At 38.6% G+C, this 22,296-nt stretch overlaps 1 protein-coding gene across 3 annotated transcripts in view; it reads left to right on the top strand.

The window, feature by feature from the left end:
- Positions 1–22,296, top strand: part of GLRA3 (glycine receptor alpha 3) — a 99,590-nt gene that overhangs the window by 58,945 nt on the left and 18,349 nt on the right. For all 3 annotated transcript variants that reach the window (XM_052779320.1, XM_052779304.1, XM_052779311.1), the window contains exons 6-7: positions 8,913–9,050; positions 20,869–21,083. In XM_052779320.1, coding sequence (XP_052635280.1) covers positions 8,913–9,050; positions 20,869–21,083 — 353 coding nt within the window. The remainder of the gene's footprint in view (positions 1–8,912; positions 9,051–20,868; positions 21,084–22,296) is intronic.

Here is a 22,296-nt window from a genome sequence, read left to right as displayed (position 1 = left end):
CCACATTCTGCCAAAGAGTTTTGTATAGATGAGATCAATTAAATAGACTATCACTACAGTTTCATTTTATTTGATGTCCAGCTATGCAAAACCATACATCAACTATTCCAGGCACAAGTCCTGACAACCACTCCTCATTCAATGCCTTATCTTTTCCACCTCCTCCCTCCATAAGTGTGACTCCACAGAGTTTTTACTTTCATTTTTTCATACTTATCACCAGCTCTGTGACAGACCATTTCTAAATAAAAACTTCTGCAGGCCAAATCTAACTTTCCCAATTGTTTCAGGCCCTCTACACTGCCAGTCAATTCTAAAGTCTACTTAGTTTGCCAGTTCTTCATATTCATCTCAGGCAGAGGTCTCAGTCTGCCAGTACATGCTTCACTAGCTAATTACCTGGAATGACTTCAGGCTCCTAAAAATGAGTTGTCTCTTTAAAGGGAGCTGTTTGCTGAGAGGCTACAGTGCCATGCATACACACAGTTCTTGAGTTTTCCTGAGAAATACTGCCTCTGGTAACCTTCTCCTCCTGGGATGATAGCCTTGTCATATAATTACCAACAATTTATCATCTACTTTTGCATTACAAATGTGCAAGACCTCAGATTTTGGGTTAATAGAGACAGTATTAATGTAACCTAACCAGTCCTGTAAGTTCTGAACATTGCTGTTCAACATAACAATGTGTTTTTTCTGTCCTTTCTTACCAGTTCTATGATGACACCACTTAGATTTTGTGTGATTAGTAATACCTTTATAGAATTAAGTAAGAGCAAACACCTGGACAGTAGCCAGACGATAACAAATACGTTGCAGACTGAACTCTATTTCAGCCACAGCAGCTGGTTTGTGTCCCATAACACACACAATTTGGCATCTCTACTTCCTTTCTTAACCTTCATGCATTTACACCCTGCAAACCCAAACCCTAGCACACTGCATTTCAGTGACAGACATCCTTACTAATCCACCTGATTTAGTTCAGGTTGGCCTCGTCCTGCAGACCACTGTACTAGATGATAGCCTCTATTGCTTTCAGCTATTCTGTAGTATAAAAGGGTCACTTTATCCACCAGAAATTAAAAAGTGAGCTGTGCCCTCATATACTAACTAGGCCAGTGACTGACTGTCCTTTTTTCAACACTAAAATGTAGCCATAAGGACTCCTCTGTAACACTGTATTTGCTAATCACCAGTAATAAAAATATCTGGTAGCAATTTATAATAGTCACCAAAACCACCTCATAGCCTAAAAAGAAAAACTCCTTTTTTTTGTGAGAGGCTGAATACCATGTTAGGCTGCAGCAAATGCAAACAAGACATATATATGTTCTGCTCACAAAGCAGCAGCAAGAGATAGAATATAGTAAGACTGAACAGCAAGGATTTACAGAGAATAGGAATAACCATTATGTAGCAAAAGTTTACCCTGAAAAACAGGTGCGCTCAGAAATAGATTCACAGTTTTTTCTTCCAGACACATAGAGTGAGACTCCCATCAGGCATGCACACCATACTTCCTATGGAAAGCAGAATACAATGAAAGCATGGCACAGAGAGAAAACATCTTACACTCAAGTCTTATCCCAAGAAGAAGTCAGGATTCAAGAGCTAACCACTTATGTCTACTACAGAATAAGCTCTATACATCTAAAAGCAGAGTTAATAAACATTTAAAGTTATGTGTAATTGATAAAAGCACTCTTCTGATATGGCTTTGGGTCATCTCTTTCTATACTCAGAGCTGAGTAGGCAGCCACTGAAATTATTGTCCTAGAAAAAATACAGTGCCCTCCTGATAGAAATGTTAGAGGCATAGGAAATGTGATTAAGAAATAACATAGGAAATGCATCTGCTATTTTTGCAAATATAAAAAAATATAAATAAACTGCAAAACTCATCACCACATTAACATTTGTCATGGGCTTCTCTGGCATAGCAAATGTAAGGAGGAGAATCTAGAAACAGGTATCGTCAGGGAGATAGGGCTTCTATAGGTGTGAATCTGAACTTGAAAAACTGCAAGGGACATGATTCCTCATTCTATGACATTGCTGTGAGTTGGTTCCTCTATTTCCTCAAATTCAGGGTCCTAGATTGTGCCGACTCTCCTGCCAGCCACTTTCTGTGGAGTCAGTATTTATGGACCTAACAGTACAATAAAGACATTGTTATCTTCCTTATCCCTTAGAATCCCTAAAGAGAAACGTCTTGTTCTTTATGACTACTACATAGTTCAGTGTGTTCTTGCAAGACGCAGAACATATTTAACAATATAACACATACAGTGCAAATTTGTACTGGTAACCACACATCTGTTCAGAATAACAGACTTCAGGTTTAGTATTTCTAGAATTCAGTTTAAGAGGTTTTGCCTTATTTTAATTATCATGCCTTCTGATTATTTAATGAAAAATTAATGCACTGGATTGAACCTGTAATATATTTATCACTGGCAGAATAATCCATTCCTAAGATAATCTGAACTGTTTCTGCATATATCTAGCCAACAAATTAGCCCTTTCTGCTAGTGGTGCCATTATTCAAGAATATCAAAGCAAAATTTGAGAGACCACAGAAAGATATCTCTCTTACTGAATTTTACTGTTTGGGTACTACTGCATTCAGATCAATTATCAGCTTCATCAGGGGCTCAACTTAAATGCCTCTATGCAAACACACATGGCATGAGGAATAAACAAGAGTTGTTAAGAGATGTGTGCATACCTGCAGGGCTATGATCTTATTGGCATCACAGAGACGTGGTGGGATGGCTCCTATGACTGGAGTGTTGGAATGGAAGGACACAGGCTCTTTAGGAAGGACAGGCAGGGGAGAGGAGGAGGGGGTGTCACCCTCTATGTCAATGACCAGCTGGAGTGCATGGAGCTCTGCCTGGGGATGGATGAGGAGCCCACTGAGAGCTTATGGGTCAGGATTAAAGGAAGGGCAGGGACAGGTAACATTATAGTGGGGGTCTCCTACAGGCCACCAACCGGGAAGACCGAGCAGATGAAGCCCTGTATAGACAGATAGGAGCAGCCTCACATTCACAAGCCCTGGTCCTCATGGGGGACATCAGCCACCCCGATATCTGTTGGAGGGACAGCACAGCAGGGCATAAGCAATCTAGGAGATTCCTGGAATGCGTTGATGATAACTTCCTTCTCCAAGTGATGGAAGAGTCAACGAGGAGAGGTGCTATGCTGGACCTTGTTCTTACCAACAAGGTGGGGCTGGTGGGGAACATGAAGCTCAAGGGCAGCCTTGGCTTTAGTGACCATGAAACAGTGGAGTTCAAGATCCTTAGGGCAGCGAGGAGGGTGCACAGCATGCTCACTACCCTGGACTTCAGGAGAGCAGACTTTGGCCTCTTCAGGGATCTGCTTGGTAGAGTGCCATGAGATAAAGCCCTGCAGGGAAGAGGGGCCCAAGAAAGCTGGTTCACCTCCTCCAAGCTCAGGAGTCATGCATCCCAACAAAGAGGAAGTCAGGCAAAAATGCCAGGAGGCCTGCGTGGATGAACAAGGAGCTTCTGGACAAACTCAGATGCAAAAAGGAAGCCTGCAGAGAGTGGAAGCAAGGACAGGTAGCCTAGGAGTAATACAGAGAAATTGTCCAAGCAGCCAGGGATCAGGTTAGGAAAGCTAAAGCCCTGATAGAATAAAATCTGGCCAGGAGAGGTCAAGGGCAACAAGAAAAGCTTCTATAGGTATGTTGGTGATAAAGGGAAGACTAGAGAAAATGTAGGCCTTCTCCGGAAGGAAACAGAAGATCTGGTTACCTGGGATATGGAGAAGGCTGAGGTACTCAGTGACTTTTTTTGCCTCAGTCTTCACCAGCAAGTGCTCCAGCCACACCACTCAAGTCGCAGAAGGCAAAGACAGGCACTGGGAGAATGAAGAACCACCTACTGTAGGAGATCAGTTTGAGACCGTCTGAGGAACATGAAGGTGCACAAGCCCATGGGACCTGATGAAATGCATTGGTGGGTCCGGAAGGAACTGATGGATGAAGTTGCTAAGCCATGTTCGATCATATTTGAGAAGTCGTGGCAGTCCACGGAAGTTCCCATTGACTGGAAAAGGGGAAGCATAACTGCCATTTTTAAAAAGGGGAAAAAAGGAAGACCTGGAGAACTACAGGCCAGTCAGTCTCACCTCTGTGCCTGGCAAGATCATGGAGTGGATCATCCTGGAAACTGTGCTAAGGCACATGGAAAATAAGGAGGTAATAGGTGACAGCTAACATGGCTTCACTATGGGCAAATCGTGCCTGACAAATTTGGTGGCCTTCTACGATGGGGTTACAGTATTGGTGGATAAGGGAAGAGCAACTGATGTCATCTACCTGGACTTGTGCAAAGCATTTAACACTGTCCCGCATGACATCGTTGTCTCTAAATTGGAGAGACATGGATTTGATGGATGGACCACTTGCTGGATAAGGAATTGGCTGGATGGTTGCACTCAAAGAGTTGTGGTCAATGACTCGACGTCCAAGTGGAGACCAGCAACTGAACGCCCTGAAGAGTGGTGTTCCTCAGGGGTTGGTACTGGGACCGGTGCTAACATCTTTGTCGGTGATATGGAGAGTGGGACTGAGTGCACCCTCAGCAAGTTTGCAGACAACACCAAACTGAGTGGTGCAGCTGACACGCCTGAGGGACAGGATGCCATCCAGAGGGACCTTGACAGGCTTGAGAGGTGGGCTTGTGCAAACCTCATGAAGTTCAACAAGGCCAAGTGCAAGGCCCTGCACATGGGTCAGGGCAATCCCAAGCACAAATACAGGCTGGGTGGAGAATGGATTGACAGCAGCCCTGCAGAGAGGGACTTGTGAGTGTTGGTTGATGAGAAGCTGAGTAAGACCCAGCAATGTGCGTTTGCAGCCTAACACTAGAACAGGTTGCCCAGAGAGGCTGTGGATGCCCCATCCCTGGAAGTGTTCAAGGCCAGGTTGGATGGGGCTTTGAGCAACCTGGTCTAGTGGAAGGTGTCCCTGCCCATGGCAGTGGGGTTGGAACTAAATGATCTTTGAGGTCTCCTCCAACCCAAACCATTCTATGATACTATGATAAACTGCAATTGTGTCTCAGGAACACTCAGCTTTAATTATGAGCTTGATCAGTTAGATTGACTAGTGCTGCATAAACCTGGGACAAAGACAGCACCATTACTCACTTCTCTCACCTGCCTTTTCTCAGCTTATCAGTTGCTAATCTTGTACAGTCAATGAAATAGTTTACTTGTTTTCATTTTATTCCTGTAAAACTCATTTCAGCAGTGGATGGGCGAGTGTACTTTTTTCATCTAGATGAGTAAGGTAAATGCATTTTAGTAGAGACCTTCTTTGTTGCAGCATCTAATCATTTCCTTTTTGCCAATGTAGGCCTCAGTACTGCAAATACTATGCATGAAAGATCTGTATAGTCCCATTGAACTCAGGCACTGGCATCAGACATTTAAATTTACCCACATAATTCTAATACTGTAAACTTTTATGATTGGCAATTCTAGGATCCTAAATCTAAAAAATAACACTCTGCTCTTGAGTCTTCAAAATTTTCATTACCAAAGCTCCCTACACTTCTGTTAGTTCCTGTGTACTTAGCCCCCCCACCCTCTGTTGATGGCACTAAGCAATTTGGTGCCTTATCCATATCAGGAACATAAGTCTCTACTTTGTTGCTGAGACTGAACTTTTCAAAATCTGCCATGATGTCTTCTCATGCTGCTGGGAGTCCAGACACTTCAGTAAGGGACACTAATTACATTAATCAGCAGAGGTCCCAAATTTAGGGTGCTGGAGGACTGATTTTTAGGCTCATTGCATATATAACACCATACACCTAAATCATAACAGTATATATACTACAGTATGGTAACCACTGACAATTTTAAAGGGCCATTTCTATAGAAATGCCTTTTTCACCTTATGCACAGTGTACACAATACCATGAGCATTCTGAGTCTTAAGCACTGTGCTATTCAGCAGGTCTTCTATATAAAATTAATTTAAAAACAAAAATATTTTCCTTTTTTTTTTTTTTTTGAGATATTAAGGAAGCTCAGTTAGCTCAATTGATATTGTTGTTCCTCCTGAAAAATTTCCAACACAGAACAATGTGGGTTTTAACCCTTTTGTAGATAGGATATCCTGGGATGGACCTAGGACATGTGCTGCAGTTTGTTCTTAGAAATTCTCTGATTCTACTTTATTTCTGCTAGTGACTAGATACTTTCCACTGTAGTCTTTCTTCCTTTTCTCCATGCCAAGAAGAAAGAACAATGCAGTAGTTGAAAAAAAGAAAGAGATCATCAGTCTATTTGGAACTGTACCAAATAACAAAATATTTTCAGCTAGAAAATCAAGAATACCTGTCCTTGTTAACACTGCTCACTAAAGAAAATTTAGAGGCAAATTTGAGTTATCAAATAGTTCAGTATGCTTAAATAATTTATGTTTTCTCACTTCCCCACTTACAGGACTATACAAGATTTTTGATGTCCCTAATTCAATGGGCACATTTGATTGGGCCATGTATTTCACATTTAATAAAGGGCCATAAATTTAATAGAGATTTATTTTAAGTTGATTTAATTTAACTTACCTAGTGGAAATATGATATATATTATACTATTTTAAATTTCTTTGGTATAACATAAACTCACATCTCCATTAAGCTCCTTTATATTTTAAGACACATTTACTTTATAACTATGATCTTGACTTACAAAATGAAGTTACAGTATTGAATGCTAAAGCTTTATTTGGGTATTTAAAATGTAAACATGATAAAAATTAATTACCACATCAGCATTTTGCATACACTGTTATTATTTTTAACAGAGTGCACTATAGAAGAATTAGTGGGCAGGGTAGATGATAATCAAAATTAAAAGCATGCATTAGAGATGAATGAATCTGATTTAGTGAAATAATACATTTTGACACAGCAGTTGTTTCTTGTCAGTTCAATGAGTTTTACTCAGGGGATATCACTTCTGGCCATAATCTACATGCTTCAAATGATAATCTGCTTTACACACAACTGCTTTTTGTCTGAATTCATGGGAAGTTTGATACTTCTGATTTTTCATAGTTTATGGCATTTAATAGTGAATTTTTAGACTGTGTTTATGGAATGTCATGCATTCAATAAGACAGAAAAATAAGTGTTTCCTTGCACAGTTAGTATATGCTTGTAATGACTTGAGTAATGTCTGATCTTAATTAAATACTTATTTAAAAGGATATGGTCTCTATTTTAGCATATTCATCCAGCCCCAACAAAATACCAAAGTAAACCAACAGTCAGCCTGAGTGCCTGTGAATACCTTGTATAAAGATACTCTCCAAAAGAAACATCAAGAATCTAGAAGCAAGGAGAGGTGTTGATAACAGTTTTAAATGTATAAACACTGATTCTTAGCTTATAGGTGCATTCAACATAGATCAGAAAGGATGAAGTGTGTCTCAGATTTGAGGTCAGCATATCAGGGTATTATGACTGAATAGCATTTATAGATGTGTTCAAGGAGTAATGAAGTCACTGAATATAACGGGAAAGATTTATGCCCACACACCAAAGAGGTTATTGCCTTCACTGGAACTCAAAATTTCAGTATTTGAGGGCAGACAGTTACTCTTAGAAAGTTCTGAACAATATACTTTGAACAGTAATTTGTTACTGGTGGATTAAAAGATATTTCCAGTTATCAGTAGGTTATCCTCAACAGCTCATTAGCATTGGACTAAAGCAGAAAGGAAATATGGCAAAGAAGCAAAACAGATGAGTGAAAGGTATATAATTTAGATGTAAAAATTACTCCCTTTTCCTTCTGGTTCAAGCTATTATATGTGGCTCAAATGTACACTTGCCATTCAAACTATTACAACAATAGAAGCTATCTACTTTTAGATTTCAATCTTAAAATCTCACTTTGTCCAAATCTATTAGACTCTGAGAAAGTCTTAATGAAACGTGAATGAGAATAAGAAGCTTTTTTTTTTCCCCAGTTGTCATAACCAGATAAAATTTGTTCAGAAAAAATTTAGAATAAATGCCAGGGATATACTGGAAAGTTCATATATCACATATTCAGAGGAAGTAGAACTTTTTTCCCCAATGATATCCCATGCAAATATTCAGCTGAGAGAGGCAAACAGAAGGAAAAAGTACTTGCCCTTTACAAAGTCTGGGCCTTGATTAGTACTTCTACTACAGCTTTTGCTGGTTTATTTAATCTTGTACACACATGCATGAGGTAGGGGTAAGTGCAGGAATCTGAATATTGAAACTGAATGCCTTTTAATATCATAAGTCGTCATAGTCAGCTAATAAAAGAACACTACAATCAATTGCTTTCCCTTGTTTTGTGCCAGTTCCAGAGAAAAGTAGTTTTTCAACTAGTACCTCACTCCTGCAGAAATTTTTATTCATTGTTCTCTTTGAAGAATTTGCACCTAACAATTCAAATTGACATAAATCCATAAACATAGCTTTGACAATCCACCATTTCACCTCAAATAAAAGGAGAAAGAGATCTGAGTGTGAAGGGCCTATTTTATCCTTCATTAGCTGGGGGGCGGGGGGTAAGATTTTCCCAAGTGCCCAAGAGAATTGGATGTTTAGCTCATTTTGATGCTTTTGTTAATTCCATTAATAGACTACCTGACTATTAAGATTTCACAAAGGATGCATAGGACTGGCTTTTTTTCCTAGTTCAGTATGGTATAGAATGGCAGATAGCACATTGTGATTAACAGGTACAAACAGACCCCCTGTATTATCTCCTTTTTATGACATTTGATTAAGTCATGACTATTTGTTATGTCCCTGCTTTTCAAAGTTTCCAGCTGCCTTAGAGTTTATTTGCGGTTTGTTTTTTGTTTTTTTTTTTAGTTGGATACACAATGAATGATCTAATTTTTGAATGGCAAGAAAAGGGAGCAGTTCAAGTAGCAGAAGGTCTCACTCTGCCACAGTTTCTGTTGAAAGAAGAAAAGGATTTATGTTACTGCACCAAGCATTACAATACAGGTAGGAAAGCATATCAGTGATGAAAACTGGAATGACATTTAAAATTTATTGTTACTTTGGAGAGTTGTTTTGGTTTTTTACATATTCTTACTGAACTCACAAGAAGATTAAAATGTACAGGTGCATTGGGCAGGATAATGCAGTCTTAAATAACTGACACAATGAAACAAAAGTACCTGAAGGCTGATCAAACTTCTATTTCAGTAAACTTAAGAAAATACATAGTTGAAATAATTAAGAAGCAATTCAGTCAGGAGTTTTATTTTTACAGTGGGTGCCATAACCACATCTACACTGTGGGATCTGAAGCACTGCTAAAATCCAAAGGTCCATATGCTATTCACTAAGCATGGACTGGCTCAGTCAGGAAAAAGGGACACAGGGTTGCCAAGCCAGCTACCCCTGCCCTAGTTCTTAAAGCAAGGGAGCAATGCAAACAATCTGAAAGCATCCTTAATGTACAATGGCCAGGTGACCAAACTAGACATGGCCTTTCTGAGATAAAGCCTTTGTAGAACTGCGATGTTTAGCTCATCATCTCTGGGTTTATTTGAAAAAGGGGGGTTTTAACATTACTAATATAGTTATTTTATTTTTAATTGTAAAAAATTATCTCAATAACTAGACAATCAATCACAAGCATAATAATCCTCAAAAAAAACATGTAGCAAAGACTTAGAATGCACAGCTTCCATGTTCTCATGGGAAAAAAAAAAGCCTAGAACTCTTTCATTCTAATCCATATCTCTTTTCATTTCTGCTCTCCAATTTGATTCTTAATAAACATATCTTGAAATTTAAGTTTAGAACTGATTTATTTGGATTCCGCTGAAATGGCAGAAAGGATAAAATTCCACAGGTGACATTCATAACAAATGTCCTGTTGCAATCAAAACTAAGGAAGAATAATTTTCAGCACTGAGTTTTATCACAGCTGCCATGGTGCCCTAATGGAGGGAAAGGTTCTCTAATAATTTCCATTTAGAGTGGGGATATATTGATAGAGATGTTCTGAAGTGTTCCCTAAAATAAATTGGAAATACATAACATGCACTTTTACCGGAAAAATACTAATATCTGGCTAATCCTTAAAAACCTTCCAGAAATGGAGATACATATCCTATAGCAGGGTAATTTTTTCACTCAAACATCCCTTTGTTAATGATAATAATGAAATTAATATTATTCCTTTTTTCTTTTTACTGTAATCCCTATGACAAACAAGAAAATTTTGCTTTTGTTATTTTTCTTTGTCTCCTTTGAGATATATAGGCAACCTCTTCTTCCATTTTAGGACTCTCCTGCTTTTGTGCCTTTTTAACATGAGCCTGGAACTGTACTTCTATAATCTGTATAGTGATATTAAGAAATGAGAATTTGTGGTAGAAAATATTCTCCTCATTTTTCCAAAGTTCATTTGGACAATATGATGCATCAAAAACTTCTAACTGAGGAACTAAAACATTACTGTGGTACTTAATGTGATATTGAATGGAAAACTGTTTTAAAATGTCAGAATTTCCAGTGATTTCCAAATATCTCTCTAAACATCTCATCCAAAGCTGACTTGTACTCTGACTTGTCTGAGAATTTCATTACAATCATCATAGTTTAAACCTTTTGATTTTGACTGAAACTTCATTTTTTCAATATTTTTGAGCCCCTACCTTTTTCTTTATAAACTATGTTTCAAGCCTATTTGAGTTGGTATTAATTTTCTTCTAGGCAGAAATAGGAAAACATGCTAGGCCTAGGCATAACACACTAGGTTGCATGGGTTCAACTTACATCTACTGTCTTTTCCTGTGGCCCTAAACTGAGCTGAGAAGCGGGAGGAACAGATGTTATTAACTGCATGTAAGGTCTCTCAAAATGTGCCTGCAAGACAAGTGCACTTATCCTTGTGAACCGCTGTCACAGTTAGGTGGGAGAAGGGGTTTACCGTCATAACTTCAGAGGACAGCGTGGCCAATAATCAGTCTGTTATATTTCTGTATTGCTTTGGCCAAACTGCATTTCCATGGCCAAACAGGTACTCTAAAATGTGAGTGCAGCCCACAACTCTGAAAAGATGGCCGAAGTTCATGCCTCTATTTAAAAAAAGAATTGAGCCATTTAATTTGTCCATAAAAAGTCAAGCCATTTACTCATACAGAAAACTTGGAAGCCTGGATGCAGGCACCCACCATACACTTCAGGATGGAGACTTTAAAAGACCTCGGCAAACAAAAAGACAATTGCACAGCTGTGGAACCTGCCTATGACTGGCCAAGGGGAAAAAAAATGCAATACTGAGTGGCACTGAGTGGCTGCAGGCAGAAGGGTATGTCCTCACCAGAGGAAGCAGCAGAGTGGCCTGCTCTGAGTTACAGCACCAAAATTACAGGTACAAATCTAGAAGAATTTTGGCAGGACAAACCAGAAAGAAAAGATAGTCTTACTCATGCAGGACTACAATTATTGTGACATTCTTTTCTTCATCATAACAGTATTTTCTCCAGAGTATTTATTTTTTTATTCAAGTCTTCAGTATGAAGTTAATTTAATCAAATTAGAGGGGTTTGGTTTGGTTTCTAGAAGGGTAGGAGTGCCCTTCATTTCTTTGTTGCAACCAGTATTATTAACTACCATGTGTAGGCTAAAAATCCCTAAACATTACATTAAAAGCCAACAACTAAGAGTTTCTTTTCCTCCATTATTTCACTTGGGTATGTGACCAGTAATGTGCTTTCTTAAGGCTCCTGCAGTGAGATACTGTAGACAGATACCCCTTTTGGGTACTCCAAAAGAAACAAACAAAAAAATCATTTTCCAAAACTAGAAATAAAGCCTATTTCTCTGGCCTATGACAGATTAGATAAAATGAATTCTTAAAAGAATGCTAAGCAACAGCAGCTGGTATGCAATAAGTGACCAAAGAAGAGTGTTCAATTTAAATTTAGTTACAACACAAGATGACAAGCTTTTCTGAGACATCCTGTAAAACAGAAAAAAAATCCCCAAAGTCTCCCTGAGAAACAAATTAACATGGAGCTTCAGGACGGTATGTGGAAACTCATCAGTACATGTCTCATCAGTGTTTCATGTCCAATTGAAAATGGATCACTGTAACTACAGCTTGAAAAATAAACTGCTTCTAAAGATAGGGACATAATAGTTTCAGCAACAGTACAGCATAATGGCTCATCAAGTCTTGTGTTCTGAAGTGACGCAACAACATTTCTGATCATTTTCATGTTTTTGTGTCCACTGGCATATCCGCAGTGACAAATTTGGGAAGTGAAGTAGAATCGTAACAACCAGAAAAATCACAACGTGAACCATTTACATTACAAGGATGGTCTTGCTTTACCGCGTCCTCATTCACTTCCTATGTGACATGCATTGCTCCCCTGGGCTTTTATATGCAACACCCAATCTTAATTTCAATCACAGGTAATTGCAATCACAGTTGCAAAAAGCCCAATATACGATAGCATGAATTTATACATAATAGCATTGGCTAACAGGCACAAACAGAAATACTTTGAATCTTGGCTTTATTCCTGCACCATGGATAACACACTACACCTGCACTTGAATGATGCTGCTCAGAACTGTCTTTATGTCTATTGATGGGGTTTGGCTCAAAGTATTGGATGTAGTGGTCTTGGAAACAGTGGAGCTATGGTTGCTACACTCACCATCAGAACTGATGCATTCTGTATGTTACCATTTCTGATAACTCTGTATCCTTAAATCTGTGATCTTGATGAACAGCCCACTACCTTAACTCCACACTCTCCATTCGACCTCCTAACACATACATCCCAAACACAACCTTTTCTCATGAGTCCTTTGGTACCCCCTTAAGGTCAAAGAAGTTGTTTAATAACCTGTAGATTGTGCCCTTTCTAGGTCCTACTTTCAACTGACTTACAGCCTTACATTTGGCCATTTTGTTGCCAACATGATAGTGATTAAAGGAGACAGAGCTTTGATGCCTTACTCTGCCCGCAAGAGCTCAAACCCCTACTTGTTTTGATAAATACCTAAACCACTCTTTTTGAGACTATAGCAGTGACTTTTGAACCATGGCTTTTTAACCCCTTGGGGTTTTTTCATAGACCACTTCTCAGAAAAGGAACCTTGTACTTTTTATCCAGGAGGTATTCCATGGGCATGAAAACTCTGAAGCTGCTCATTCCTTCACTGAAAAAGGAGAAATGATAAACACTTCAAAGAACAGTCTATGACAGGCTGAGGACATGACCATCCATAGACACAGAAACAGCACTGCCTGACTCCAACAGGGCATTTTTCTCTGCAAGAGAAGAAAACTTACCTCAATCGTCACCCCTGCACTGAACAAAATTTAAACATTCTACTTTAAAGTTTCATTGAATAAAAAGGCTCCCAGGCCTTTCCTGTAGAACTGCTACCTACCCAGTCCATCCCCAGCCTGTACCAGTGCATGGGGTTACGCCATCCTTATCACAGAACTGTGCATTTGTCTTTGCTGTCATGATGTTGCGGTGAGTCCTCCAGCCTACAGAGGTCCCACTGAATGGCAGCTTGGTCCTCCATTCGGTGAGAGATGGGAATTGCAACTTTCTTTTACTGCAGTCATTATCAGTCTTAGACCAACGTTAAGTTTACCACCTGCCCTAGTATTTGTTTCCAAACAAGCTATGTAAAGTCACTTCCTTCCTGACCAAGAAATTATGTAGTCAATGGCAGGTGACAGCACCAACACTGGTATCCCCCAGTATACCACTGATATCCACAGACTGTGACTTCAAGGAAAAACTGAGCGTTAGTACGTTCCTATAGCTGTTTTGTGAATCTTGGCTTTAAATACATATACACCACCCATATGTATGAGAACTCGTCTAGTTCTATATGCCAGACACTCGACAGTCATCATTTCTAGTCAGGCTGCATGATCATAGATAAAGCCTGAATGTTTTACGATGAGGAAAAGGCAAGTACTTTTATAAGCAGTTTTAATCAGCAAAATATACTCAAATTGCTTTTTTTATTTCAGTGCAAATTGCAAAAAGTGTCTGGAGACTGCACTTACCAAGTGCTTTTTTATTACCCTGTCTCCTTCTTAGAGAGGTATGAAAGCAATTTCAGCTAACTTTACTTATATGTAATCAATTTTATAGATACAGTCTCTTGAAATAACCAGCTTTGCACACACACATAATTTATGGAGTGTCTTGTTTATTTAAGAAATTTTATCATGGGAAGGCAAAAGGACAGAAAATATTTAACTGTATTTCAGTAATAAGTAAAGCAGAATGCCTCTCAAATGACTGTGTAACATTCTGGGAGGAATAAAAAGGAAGTCTTTTTACTGAATAAGGTAAACAGAGCTAGACTGCTTGCCTAGTGGTGATTATGATAATGACTCTAACAGGAGAGAAAGTAAAAGGAGCAGTACTGCCTCATGGAAAAGTCAGTTTATCCATTCTCTTTCTTCATGCTCTCTGTGAAAATCATCTGCCATTATGATTGTGGTGTGATACATAACACGCTGTACTTTGTTGCCGAGAGAGGTTAATTGTGGTCTTATTTTAGCAGATGCAGAGCAAAAAGAAAGCACATAACAAAAGGCAGAAGGGAAGTGCTGGTGATCTATGTCATCCCTCTTATGGCAATACAGTTTTATTTCCTTATGATACTATGTCTGTTTTCAGCCAAACAGTTATTTCAGTTAGAATATAAAATTGTCCTCAGAAAATTTCTTTCAACATTAATAACTTTAAAAATAAAAGGCTTTCTATTTGGGGTGTTGGGGCTTTTTTTCATTAATCCAGTTTGTCTGAGGATACTTGGAATCAATACCCTCACTCTCACTAAAGACAACAGCAACCTTTGCCAGGGCGATTCCATCCTATGTACTAGATAACCTAACCCATTAGGTCTCATGCATGCAGGGCACTTAACAAAAGCCTTGATTAATTACATGATGAATGATTTGGTTTCAGGACGATACTGATCAAAACTTCATCTGTCTGGGGCTTTAACACACACATACATAAAGGACTAGCTTTCTACTATCTAGCACACCGAAGTGTCCCAACTCAGGATGAGATGAGTGCCGGAACCAGCATTAAGGAAGGGCTGAAAAAATACAGCAAAAGGGATGGCCTGCAGTGAGATCATATTATACATATACATTATATCTCATGAACTATTCTCAGCGTGTATTGTCCTGCAATAGACATTTGTTTTGAGTAAATATTGTCCTTTTTTCCTTCATACAAAGGTACAGAGAGTAGACAAGAATACTCAAAGCATTGCAATGGCAACTATTTAGTGAGAGCCTGGGAATCCGAGGTATTAAACATTAGAAAACAGTCAAAGTCATAAAATGCAGTAGCCATGTTACATCAATGCATACAAAATCTATTTCTTGATTCCACCTAGTGTTTTGTCTTAGAAGAGTCTTTAACTTTTGTTTTTAGAAGAGAAGGCTGTCTTTACTTTTCTCTCTATAGAGAAAAGTGTGTCAGCAGGCTTTTGCAATATGTTATCTTTTCACATAAAATGAGGAACTGTGATTTTTACAAGTCCAAAAATGATAGACACCGCAGAGGTTCAGAATAGCACCTGGAAATAAATACTCTGTCTAACACAAGTTTCAAGCTCAGATTGAGCTTGAACGCTTAGGATCTTAGGATGGGGAGTAGAGGAATTGAGCTGCTTAGGAAAGGGATTTCCAGAAGACAGACAAATGGGAGAAGCTCTGTATTTTATTAAGGGATCTAAATCTAAGTCAACCATTTAGGCTGAGCATATCCTCACCAATGAAGAAGTCCCACTCTCCCTTTCTCCTGCCCTGCTGTCTTTCAGTACTTAATTTCATGTTAAACCGGTGCCTCTAGCTATTTTTCAAGGAGGAAAATGCAGTGCTAGAGGAGAGGACCATCATCACAGTTCAATTGCCCCAGGACTCTGTTAGCAAATCTCCGTAGCTAGCAATATTTTGGCCCTCGGGCTGGCTGTTTGTTGGTCATCAGTTGCTGGTAAAAACAGAATTGTGTAGTCTACGTCCATATTGACAGATGTGTTAGAATCAGAATATAAAATATCTGCTTCCCAGGTCTAAGACTTATACTCTGTAGGGCTCCATAAAGATTTATTCAGATTTGCTTAACTTAGTTTAGTTCAATTTTGCTAAGCTTTGAATCATTCCCTATTCAGCAAATATAAAATGCTTATTTTAAGTAAATATTTTAATGTAATTTCATTAAGCTATATAGTCTTTAGGCCACAGTCCTCTCTACATCCATAAGATATTTCATAGTAGATCAGATATTAGCATTATCAATGGCTTTTTTTATTAGGAAGGCCAGACTATGATTTACTAAGTAGTATCAAGAACCAGAACCTTCAGCAAATATCTCTCCATTCCACATGGATTAACAGCTGAATCTGTGCATGCTTAGTTCCTTTTTTTTGTTTATACTTATTAATTTTATTTTATTATGTTATTAATTTTTAATTTCATAGTGATTTAATAATTATTATTACTCTTACCTTTATTAGAAATTACCTATTTCTCAGGCACACTATTTCCTTGGCTCAGTTTCCTAAGGTGATTCTCCATTATGAAAACTTTCTATGTAGCTTCAGAAACATCTGCTTAGCCTTCCTGGGAGTTGTAAACATGACCGTGACATTGTAAGGGTACAGTAAGAAACGCTTCCCCCAAGGTACATCTTAAGGGTTGCTAAAAGGGGACAAATATATTTAAGTTCTACCAAGTACTACCTCTGGAGCTGTTTGAGGCAGGCAAAACTGAAAAGAAGGACTCCTTATGGCCTGAAAGCTACTACTTATGCTTGATTTCCCTTGCACATCCCACACTGCTGGCAGTACCTTTTAATCACACAAGCATACTGCTGCCTGCATAGCCCACTGCTTAAATAGCACCTGCCGTAGTCAGAGGAGGCTGTGCAGTGTGAAGGTATGCTAAGGTAGAAAATTGCTCTTCTTAGGTTACTCACAATGAGCCACAGCAGCAACAACCAAAAGAAGAATATGTGACCTAGACACTGACTCTGAAGAAAAGCCACTTATACTTTCCAGGAGAAATAAAAACCATACAGACTGACTGGAATATACATTTTTCCACTACAATATTGGTTTCAGTGTGGACATTGCATGGAAATCATGCCAGCCCAGCAGGTCTGACATTGTTACCAAAGAACATGTGTAAGAGAGAAAAATGCATGTGCATATATACCACTACATTCACTTCATATGCATAGGTACAGCATTCAGCAAGACAGCACTTTTGGTGCTTTTAACACACTTGAATCCCTGGTTAGGCTAGACTTACAAACACAAAGAACATTACCTCTGTTTCAGGAAAAAATACTTATCCTTTAGGAAGCCCTCAGTAACAGTTCTTTCTTTTGCATTACAAAAATCTGTCCATTGTATGGTTTGTGTGCACATCTATATTTAGCTCTGGTCCGAAACTAGCATCAGGCCTTAATTTGTTACTCAACCTCAGCAAAACCACAATACCACAAAGGTTTCATATACTCCTCCTAGCCACTCTCCATGACATTTACAGTGCATATCAGAATGAACTAGAGCTTACCTTTTATGTACTGCAAATGAATTATTAGAGCAATGCTCTTAGCTGCTTGTCTTTCTCCTTCCCCAACCGAGATGACTTCATGGGTATGTCTCTTCTGAACCATTCAAGCATCCAGTCAAATAGATTAAACCACAGCTAACCTGGCTTTGAATCTGAAATAGAATACAGGAAGAGAAAGGAGGCCCACAGCTGGATGCTGGCTTCAGCTGGGAAACAACAGCACAGCCTCTGCTGGCTGCCTCCTAGCTGAAGCTCACATCTGCTAGTGCAAATGTGTTTTTTCCCATTCTGCCTCATTAGCCAAGCTTATGCAGGTGGTTCTAGTCTCAGGCAGGAAGGGCAAAAACTAACATTACCCCTTCCACACTTAGACTAGCAACTACTGCAATTGCAGTGCCGAGACTGACTTCCAAGTGCTGCCGTTCTCCAATAGTCAGCAGTGGAGTAACAGAGAGAAGCGTCTACCTGGGTAGCTACGAGTCTGCCTGGGGAGTTGCCACATACTAATTTTTTCGTGCTACACTGGAACAGAGCACATGAGGAATACAGTGGTCTTGCCTGGGAAGCAGTGGACATATGACTGGCATGTCCATAAACTCATTGAGCCCAAGACAAAGGTCGGAGTTTAAGTCACACATTCTGTGGAGTAAGCAAAGGTATTTTTCCACTTTGAGACACACTTCACTTGCTTTTTTTGTTACCTTGGCCAATGATACAAAAATACAAAACCAAGCAAAAAGATTTTTTCAGTATAATTCCTCTGACACATCACCCAGTCCTAGTTCTGGCCTCTTCATAATCCCATCTCTTTTCTGTGGTTACAATATATTCCATTTGCACTTCTTTCTTTCATAATCTTCCAATTTTTTAGGGTTCTGTTGTCCACAGCTATTCCTCTCTTTCTTCTTAGTACAAACCTGGCAAACTTGCAACAACATAAAAATAACCCACATCAGACCTAGTATATTATTTATTGCTTCCTGTTTAGGACCACTGTATTTTTGTGCTGAGAGCTCTGTAATAATCCAAGCCTACTTGAGTACTCGGAAAGAGACTCAGATCTCTTATCCCACCTTTCTCTGGAGAAAAAAACTATGTACAAGCAATAGCCAACATTTATTGACACACCAGTTATGCATATATTACCCATTCTGATGCTCCTTCATTTTCCTCCCTAATTTGTTTTGAAAGAAGAATATAGGACCCTATAAGAAGAAAATGTTGCATGCTGAACTGTAATTCTTGCTGATGTGATGCCAAATAAAACAGCTTTGCAAGAGACCTAGACTTGGTTGATGCATTTCTGTCACTCCTTACCACCATGGTTTACTGTGATGTATGAGAGAAGAGACTGCTGCTGTCTAAGGCTGCTGGATTAACAGAACGAATGTCACAAAAAAGAAATCTTCAGTGTAAGGACCAGTTTGAAGTAAGAATATGATTCTGACAAAGGCCAGTCAGTGCAGAACTTCTAGTTACGTGGGGTGTACTGAGCTGCTAAGTAAAAGAATGTATCATGCAGGTATCCATTCAAAGATTCTGAAAGAGAAACATAGGGGAAAATCCTGGCCTTTTCTGAAGTAAACATCAAAATTCCCATTCACTTTGTTAAACTGGGACTTCATCCCTTGACTGAAGCAGAAATCAGTTTTGAAGCTGGGGCAGCAGATGGTTGAGCCAGGATTTGGGACACAGGTTTCAGGAGTGTAGATAGGATTCAGAAAACAGCAGCAATTAGGAATGGAACTAATAATTGAGCCGGCAGATATGAAACTCCTGAGATATATCATATCATTTTAAAATTGAACATCATAACTACCGTCTTTCTAAATATTTTTTTTAGTGCCTCAGCAGAATAAAAATTTCATACAATGACTTTTACTATGACAGCATAGAAAGAACTAATGGCCTGTTAAGAGAACTATTACAAAAATAATGAACTTCAAAAGATATTTCCAAGCACTTAATATGCCTAGAATAAAAACATTTCAGTTTGACTTTACCTGAAACTCGTTTCCGTATGCCTAAGACTATTGTCACAGCATAATACACAATATATTAAATTAGTATAGGATAAGCTCCTAAATAAGTCCATTACATAAGTTTTGTTAATATGGTAAATATTAAAGCACTATTAATGTGCATTAATGGCATTTTGGCAAATAAAAATACATTAGGAAAATATCTGTCAAAACCTACTGGAAAACATAACCAAAAAACTTCATACCACAAAATAAATAACTGTATAGCTTTCCATGTTAAACTTAGAATTAGGAAATGCTTTCATTCAAATGAGGAAGAAATCTGATGTATGTATATTTCCTGCTATGAGAAACTGTTTCATGTATACACTATTTATAGTAATAACATTGCCTTCAGCACCATTCTTAACGTGACTAATATGAGCATTGAGAAGAATTATAAAATCTAATGAGACCAGGTCAAGATCTGTGAAATAATCTACAGTTTACCGGGTTAAAAAAAACAGTTGGGATAAGAGAAAAAAATGGTTTTATGGCATTTCTATGAGCAAACAATAGATTTTGTTGTTGTTGTTCTGGTTTGGTTAAATCAGTGGAAGTTGATTGATGTTCGTTATCTGGAAAAAATTAATTAGCTTCCTAAAATTGCCTAATCTCAAATTCTCAATTTCTGTTTGAATCGTGGTCATTGTACTTTTGAGCTGGAACAGTTTAAATGGGGATAAAGGAAGAGATTTAGCAGAATCTCCTATTGATAACCTAATGCCCACACTGATCTCACTATATTTTTTGCAAATTCATTGGATTAAAAAAAATAAATTTAAACTTAAAATTGAACCAAAAGATAAAGATGATATTATACAATGGGAGAGCAAGCCTTTTCTTTGCATACAGCAGTATTGCCAAACAATAAGTGGAAAACCAAGTGTGATCTCACAGAGGAACTTTCCTATGTCATAATGAATTGTGTTTTGTATTTTAAAAGGAAAGAAGAGTTCCAGAGGTTATTGAATTCTTAAATTTTCAGTTTTTCTGTCCCCTTTCTTTCCAGTGTATATTCCTGTTACAGTGGGAACCATGTATATTAAAAATCACTGAAAAGAAATCGAAACATTCATCTTTCATTAGAGAACAAAAATATTTGACAGAGTGTAAATTCTTTAGAGTGTGCACTAAATGTTGACGGTAAAGAACATTCTATTTCTATTCAATATTTCTTCTTTGTTATAAAAAGGAAAGTTTACATGTATTGAAGTCCGATTTCACCTTGAGAGGCAGATGGGTTACTATCTCATCCAGATGTACATACCGAGTCTCTTGATCGTCATTCTCTCCTGGGTGTCATTTTGGATCAATATGGATGCAGCTCCAGCCAGAGTGGCTTTAGGCATAACAACTGTACTGACCATGACAACACAAAGCTCAGGTTCACGAGCATCTCTTCCAAAGGTAGGCAGAATTTCCTTTGTTTGTGCCACATTAGTACAAAGTCATAATGCTATGTGACAAATAAACACCTTCAGTCAACCTTATAATATGTGTCTTAATTGTCAGCATTTAAGAATCTTCTAAAGGAGATAAATAACTTTGAAATATTTAAAGGTTGAGTCACCAAATATATTCTATTTGTCCCGTCTCAACTATTTAGCCAACCACACATCTACTAAATTCCATAAACCTCAGCAAGTGATGAAAGCAATGTTATTCAGTACTACATAAATGCCGCCTAGCAATTGACTAGTCTGTCCTTTCCAGATCCCAGTATCTGATGACATGCTAGCAGATATGACTGAATTTCTGAAGGTCATAGATTCCAACTTATTCTCAATGATATTCCTTTCCCAAAACCTGCCTACATTATGAATTAATTCACTAGTTACAAACATATTTACATTAAAATATAGAAAAATGTGAAGCTAAATAGCTCCAAACAATTGTATAAAGAATGGTTCACTACACAATATAAATAGCTTAAAGTATAGTTCTATGATTAACTATTTACTTGTCATTGCTTTAAAATTTTCTTTTTCATTTTAAGGGTTATTCCTTGACCATCTTCATGGGCCATTGCAGTTAATGGAAATAAAATGTATATAACAAAAATACACAAAGTCCACTTCTGTATTATCACAGATTCATAGAATCATTTAGATTGGAAAAGACCTTCAAGATCATTGAGTCCAACCATCAACCATGCCCCCTAAACCATGTCCTGAAGTGCCTTGTCTATGTGCTTTTTGAATACCTCCAGGGATGGTGACTCCACCACTTCCCTGGGCAGCCTGTTCCAATACCTGACAACCCTTTCAGTGAAGAAATTTTTCCTAATATCCAACCTAAATCTCCCTTGCCACAACTTGAGGCCATTTCCTCTTGTCCTATCTCCAGCCACCTGGCAGAAGAGACCAGCACCCACCTCACTACAACCCCCCTTCAGGTAGTTGTAGAGAGCGATAAGGTCTCCCCTCAGCCTCCTCTTCTCCAGACTGAACAACACCAGTTCCCTCAGCCGCTCCTCATAAGACTTGTGCTCCAGGCCCCTCACCAACTTGGTTGCCCTTCTCTGGACACGCTCAAGCACCTCAATGTCTTTCCTGTAGTGAGGGGCCCAAAACTGAACACAGTACTCGAGGTGCGGCCTCACCAGTGCCGAGTACAGGGG

The sequence above is a fragment of the Harpia harpyja genome, chromosome 2 (assembly GCF_026419915.1).
Source record: "Harpia harpyja isolate bHarHar1 chromosome 2, bHarHar1 primary haplotype, whole genome shotgun sequence".
Taxonomy (NCBI): Eukaryota; Metazoa; Chordata; class Aves; order Accipitriformes; family Accipitridae; genus Harpia; species Harpia harpyja.
This window is presented reverse-complemented; position numbering and strand designations above follow the sequence as displayed.